General features: G+C 36.1%; 1 protein-coding gene across 2 annotated transcripts; it reads right to left on the bottom strand.

Moving 5' to 3' along the window:
• Positions 1–675: 675 nt before the first annotated feature.
• On the bottom strand, positions 676–6,653 carry LOC140774484 (uncharacterized). 2 transcript variants are annotated; one of them, XM_073117496.1, is made up of 5 exons: positions 6,519–6,653; positions 5,809–6,038; positions 4,427–5,621; positions 1,103–1,186; positions 676–913 (listed from the first exon to the last, which is right to left on the bottom strand). In XM_073117496.1, exons 2-4 carry the CDS (start codon positions 6,028–6,030, stop codon positions 1,143–1,145), a joined length of 1,461 nt encoding a protein of 486 aa, XP_072973597.1. In that variant the 5' UTR covers positions 6,031–6,038; positions 6,519–6,653; the 3' UTR covers positions 676–913; positions 1,103–1,142. The 2 variants fall into 2 exon arrangements, with proteins under 2 accessions (XP_072973597.1, XP_072973596.1); XM_073117495.1 differs by lacking the exon at positions 676–913 and having other exon boundaries at positions 942–1,186.
• Between the last annotated feature and the right edge of the window lie 280 nt (positions 6,654–6,933).

Here is a 6,933-nt window from a genome sequence, read left to right as displayed (position 1 = left end):
TTAAAAATTGGTGAGATTTTAAACCTAAATAGAGAAGTACTGACATTAAAATAAATCTGAGTGGAATTCCTCAAGGGAAAATTAGTAATTCTTGCTTGATATTATAACAATTTAGAGGTATAAAATGAGAGGAGAGAGAGAGGAATAGATACTACTATTCTAGTATTGAGATAAATAATTATTTACTTACTATACTAGCATAAAGAGGCTTATCTCAGAATAAGCCTTATTCATATTCCATTCATTCTTATTCCACACAAGTGACTAAGAAGAGAGCAGCAAAAGAGAAGACATGGGATTTGCAGGAGTGGCCCTTTTGATAGGATTTCAATTCCCTTCCTCTGCTTTATGTAAGCAAAAGGCCATGGAGAGAGAATGTCACCACATGAAATCATGCATCATACAGCTAGACAAGTGAGTTAATTAACAAAAGGAAAGGATTAGGAAATATAATGGAATCAGAATGTACAGGTGTTAGTGACAGCATACAAAGTTAACCCCCTCTTTTTCTCTTTTCCTTTTATTTTTATTTATTTTTTTTCTCTTTCTTTCTTTTTTATTTTGCAGGGTGGGGAAGCCCTTATAAATATTCAATAAGAATATGAAATGGGAATGCAGAATGCAGCCATAATTTAGGCAATTTAGAGAAATAAACATAGTCTAGAAATGAATTAGAATTGATTGGTAAAATTGTTCTTGAGGACCAAAGAAGGCATCCCCTGGAAGTTTCACTAATAAATCATCATCTCTTGTACATAGCAGTAAAACAATAAAAAGAGAAACATGAACCTCCTGATAGTAGCGACTAGCGAGCATAATGCTAGATATCTAGCAGTTTTATGTATAAAAAGAGTCAGTCTATATGGCGTACTGCCGACATACATCGGAAGGACCTCTGAATATATCCCGCAATCTGATTTCACATCTCAATCAAAACCCAATAGACAAAACCCAAATTCAGTAAGAAAAGGTGAACCTAAAGATTCTCAAACGTTACACAAAATTGCATATGTAAGATTTTTTTTTTTTTTTAAATTTTATACCATCTGCCTGGTTAGCTCTAAACAATCAACTGAACTGTACTTATAATGCGGTATCTGACCTTTGCAATTATGCACCTCATTCACTGGATTCTTCGCATATCATGAACCCTGTAATGAAAGAACGATTTCGTTGGCAGCAAGACCTGAGCAAGCAAAGAAGAAGACTGAGTATAAGACATCTCATACCTTTTATAGACACTTTGAACAAAAGATAAAACACTAATCCGTAAATACAAGATGAGATCTCGAGTCTCGAGATACTTATATAAAATCTTCATTTCATCACCATACAATCAAATATAACGTACAAAATTTGCCAATGCAATCTTGATATATTTCTATAAATGCTTCCTGGACAAAACATTGCCAATGCAGTCGCAGAAGGGTCTTGCAGCAATCCATTGATACATATTCTCAAAGCCTAATAGTGTTCTTATAGGACAGCTAAAGGTCGGAAGCTACCAAAATTATGGGGTCCTCTAGCATCTAGATGGTTTCTTTCCAGTGGCCAATTGCTCTTAGTAACCTACAAGTGTTCTTGGGGCCCTTTCATCTATTATTGGTAAAAGGTTAGTCAATGGTGACAAATTGACAATGATGATGAAGATGGTCCATGGTACGCTGATCCATCATAATTTTCTTGCATCAGTAACTGCAACCTAACAGAATGTGTATGATACAGTAACACAGGGATATGCCTGCCTTAATGACAGTATTGAAGGATTACTTACAAACCATGTCATCTTAGCACGAAATAACATATTTGTGGCAGTATGATGCGTATCACTATGGTGTTGTCTGGACAAGAATAATTTGGTCTCAGGAGCACCTTTAAAGTTTCGGTGTTCCAAACGAAATTACAAAACAAAGGATTTAACTAGAAAAAAGTATAAATTGAGGACAAAACACAAGAATCATATGACAGAAATTAAGAAGTCAAGAACAATCTACTCCTGGAATGTGCTCCATAGAAGGGGTAGTCTTAATTCTATTTCATCATCATTTAAGCCTTTTCTAAGCAGATATAAGTTACATGGAAAATAAAGAACAACTGACCATTTCCCATCAGAATGGTGCTTGGGCTTCAATGTCTAGGACATATCTAAAGAACCAAAAAATGAAATCCAACAGAACAATTACTAGAAGGAGAAGTCGACTAAAGAAAGGAACCACTTGATCTGATAAACATTTTAAATTTGAGGTTAAACAATAAAAAGACGAATTAAGACATAATAAATTCAAATAAGTTCAGTTCATCGAGATGGTTCACATACAAACCTATAGTATCTCACAAGATTAGATAAGAGGAGAGATTGTTTTGAAACCTAAGGCAAAAAAAAAAATGGCTGGTACATGTAACATCAGCCACTATCTATTGATACATTTATAAGTCAAATGTATCTATCAACCATAGCATGCCCTATTAAAAGAATCAAAGCAGGATGTATTGGTTCAGTATAACTTCGTCGACTGTTTCTGGTTTTTGTGGCTGTCGCATGCAATTCAATATTTAACATCATGCCAAACTATTTTTGGTGTTGCTATTCACATAAGAAGCATAGAGCAGAAGTGATGGTGGATTTCATCAGGAAGAATTTTATTGGACATACTACAAGTCATTTGGCATAGGCTCTTCTTTTGATTATTTTTGGTAGTACTTCCAAATCATTCTTGCTAAACATTATCTTTCATTTTATTTCATAAATGTAGTCATTTATATATTATAAACGTGCTTGTATGAAAACTCCACCATGTAATGAAATGTGTGGTTCATTGCAGACTAAATTTGACGTGCCAATGTTTGCCACTACGCTCTGGATATAGTTTGAGGCTGGTTATTGGTCAGTAAGAGGCATGAGGAACACAATCCTTGGAATAGGGAGTCATAAATTAGGGACTGATTTCAAGAACATACTAATAGGACAAAATCTTCCAAATTTATTTTAGATAAAGAAAATTTAACTACAAAAAGGTAAAAGGGCAATGTTTGAATATGAATCTCCAAGGAAGTACATTGATGAGTCATCAGAACAAATCCATACTCAACAGGCTTGAAAGGACACTTGAATATTATTAGAATTTAAACTGCTAGTTCCAACTTTTAAGAATAATTAAAACCAGTTATACATTTATTTCTAAAGGCCAACCCCAAATAGTTGGGGTGTTTGTCTATAAAAGCTGACCCCAACTGGTTTGGACTAAAGGCCTTGTCATTGTTTTAATGTTTGTTTGTAAAGTTATCAACTGCAATGCCATTGAATCCAAGTCACCTATCAAAACTATAAAAACCAAATGATGATCTTATTAAGGTCCACTACATTAAGAGTAGAAATAAATTAGTCAAATGATCGACTACATTATGACAAGGCTAAAGATTACTAAAATCAGCTATTCACTGCATCATTTTTTTCAGATTCTTTTTCTGGAAGTGTATCTCTTAAATCCAATGAAAATTCTATCAACTGATTAATAATCAATCTTTTCAGCCATTTAAATTTTAAAATCCTGTTCTGGTAAATATAAATCAAAACAAGAAATAGACAGTACGATAGTTGTTCAAAAGCTATTTCTCTTTTAACATTTTAGGGGATTTTGTTTCTTATACCCTGACTTCATATAGCACATGTTTGAATGCCTCAGCTACCATTCAACATGTAATGGAGCCTTTTCAAACATCTAGTCCAACAACTAATTGACCAACAATCTGTTTAAAATACTAAGTGTCACTTGTAGATCAACTTCTACTCCTTCATTATGCTAGTTATAACAATAGTCCCTCACCAGAAAATGTCATGATTTATACGAAATAGCGTATATCCTAAAAATCTATGTTTTTTCCACAATCAATATCAGCTTTCTTTCAAGATTTAACTTTACCCATGAAAACTGGGCTGATCTGCAACATAAGTCAAAAGATATAACAAAAAAGAATAACCCCAATATCCACGGTGAAAGGTATACAAACAGGGAACCATATATAATGGAGGAAAAGAGACAAAAGGAAACAAGAACTTTAACCAAGAAGCAGTTGTACATAAATAGATACCTATATCTAAACTAAAGTAGTAAACATCCATCATTTGATTAACAAAAACAGTCTCATAAGAAATGAATTTCAAATCTTCTGTTACTATTCAGTTTAAAATGATACTGAGAATCTGAGACGTTCATTCAATAGAAGAAAGATATCGTATTGAGTAACTAAACTATGGAAAGAAGTCTGTCACCTGTATCATTATGCATAGTTGACAAGTTAACATCACAGGTTACAGATAGTCAGACATATTACAATGCTTTGCTTATGATGTAAATACTGGCTCATAACAAAAAGAACAATATAAAAAAAAAAAAGGCCATTCTTTAAAGTTGAAGGAACCTCTTACCCCCGTTTGCTTGGCTATTAGTAGCATTATAGCGCGCAAGATAACTTTCTGAACCATTTGGTATGAGATCTGAATCTGCATTGCCCAGCCCATAAGAAAATGGCCCATCAAGCTCAGAAGAGGCAGATTTCCACGCCGTGTGGCCATATATTGAGTTACTACCAAATGAATCTGCATAGTTTCCTTCATTTACATTTCTAGATACAGTAAAAGAAGTATTCACAGTACTAACCCCACTGTTCCTTCCATAACTATTGGCATGCAGACCAAAGTTTTTATTCTCAGGGTCATTACCCAGATACCTGCTAGCATAGCCTGAACCACTGCCCATGCCATGAGCAGAACTAGGAGAAGAAAGACCTCCCCAGTTCACAATTTCATTACCAAATACACCTAGGCTTCCACTTCCAGATGGCATGAAGGCATTAGAACTTGCAATGTTGGTAGCATAGTTAAGACTACCATTGCCCCATATATTACGAGCTAATGAACTAAATACGGAACCAGCATTGTCATTAACCCCACCATAGCCAGTATTAGTATTATATCTACTTGAACTCCCATTGTAATACGGGCTCTGTTGCCGTCCGTAAGAGAGGCTATTACTGAAAGTTGAAGTTCCGCCAAAGCTGTGGTTCACCCCAGGCTCAAAATTCGTACCATTTCCATAGTTTAGACCAACAGGAGGGTAACCATTACGTCCACCAGCTAGCAGCCCAAATCTGCCATCCACCCTTGTTCCATAGCCACCTATAGGGCTTGGAGTGTACCCTTGAGTGTATCCATTAAGAAAGCTATTGAACCTAGCATATGGACTGTTATGTTCCCCGATAGGTGACCGCATGTTGGGTCCAGGGGACATTTCCTTCGGAACAGCCCTCTTGACCTCAACCATCTTACCATTCAGCTCATGGAAAGTCTTAAGCAAAGCCTTATCTACAGCATCCTCTGAATCATACGTGATAAAACCAAAGCCCCTCGGTCTCTGTGTATTGTGATCATACATCACAACAACATCAATGATAGTACCAAACTGATCGAAGTACTTCTTGAAGTCGGCTTCTGTTACAGTAGATGCCAGGCCTCCCACAAATATCTTTCTGGTTCGGCCAGGACTAGGAGAACCATGGTTACTACTGGTGTTCTTGTTAAGGGTGTGTTGGCCATCCCTAGGAACAGCTTTCTTAGCCTCCACCTGAGAAATTAATCAACCAGTGAGTTGATTTTTTTCCCAAATAACCATTCAATATTCAGAATTCTTTTACAATTGCAACTTTTTGATGGATCATATGTTCAATAATGCTTAAGACAGATGGAAGCACAAATCTAGCAATATGTTATAACAGCCAGATATATCAGTAAGAAAAAGGCAAACCAATTACCAAGCGCCCGTCAATCATGTGCTTCTCGACAACTACTCTCTCTGCAACAGTTGGATCAGCAAATACAATGAAACCAAAACCACGGGCTCGCCCAGTGCTTCGATCTTTCATGATTACAGCTTCCATCACCTCCCCAAAGCTTCCAAAGTACTCCCGCAGTCGGTCTTCATTGGTTTCCCAGGAAATTCCCCCAATAAAGAGCTTGCCATTATCGGACTCCATTCTCTTTTCTGCAATGCCGAAATTAACTTCACCATCAACACAGCAATCCAGTAACAGAATTCAAATGATAACAAAGAAAGCAAACCAAATCCACTTATCCTTTTGAATAAATCAGCACAATTGGCACTGATATCCATCAGATCCAATCTAAAAGAACAAAATCACATTGAAGAACCAAGACCCACGAAACAAAATTCGATTTTTTTTATCATCGCATGCATCACAAGATCTATCAGAGGGAAAGAGCAAAAGAACCCGATAGAATCCGTTCGCAAACCACACAAATCAGCTACAATCCAGAGAAGGAAAAAAGAAAACCATATATACGAAATGGGCTCATCTGAAACCAATCAAAGAACCTCTTTCGATCCTTCTCAGATCGACCAGAGCAAAGCCCAATTCTCGAAGCGCCGATAAGATTGCCAAAGAACAAAATTTGGAATCCAACAGCTCGCGAATCGAGGTAAATAAAAGGAGGCGGGGCTTACCTTCCAATCTGAGACGCTTCGTCTAGAGATCGAAGGAATCCTCTTTCTCTATCTAAGATCTAAGAGTCGGCATCGGACGAAGAGAAGGACTCGTCATATGCCCTCCTCTCCTCTCTCCTCTTTCTCTCTCTCTCTCTCTCCTTTCTCTCTTTACCATATATATATGATATATATATATATATATATATATATATATATATATATATATGTGTATATTTATATACTAATATATATAAATATACCTCTTTCCCGGTTACCTTTTCCTTTCTATTTCTTTCTTTCCTCCAATTCCGTTCGATTAACAAAGAAACCATTGAGACTAACATATATATATATATATATATCTAACAAGAGGAGAGAGGAGATCCTTAATGGACATGAGAGGTGGTAGAGAAGGTTAGAACATGAAATATAA

This window comes from Typha angustifolia, chromosome 13 (assembly GCF_048772165.1).
Source record: "Typha angustifolia cultivar Huaian chromosome 13, ASM4877216v1, whole genome shotgun sequence".
In the NCBI taxonomy this organism is placed as follows: domain Eukaryota; kingdom Viridiplantae; phylum Streptophyta; class Magnoliopsida; order Poales; family Typhaceae; genus Typha; species Typha angustifolia.
This window is presented reverse-complemented; position numbering and strand designations above follow the sequence as displayed.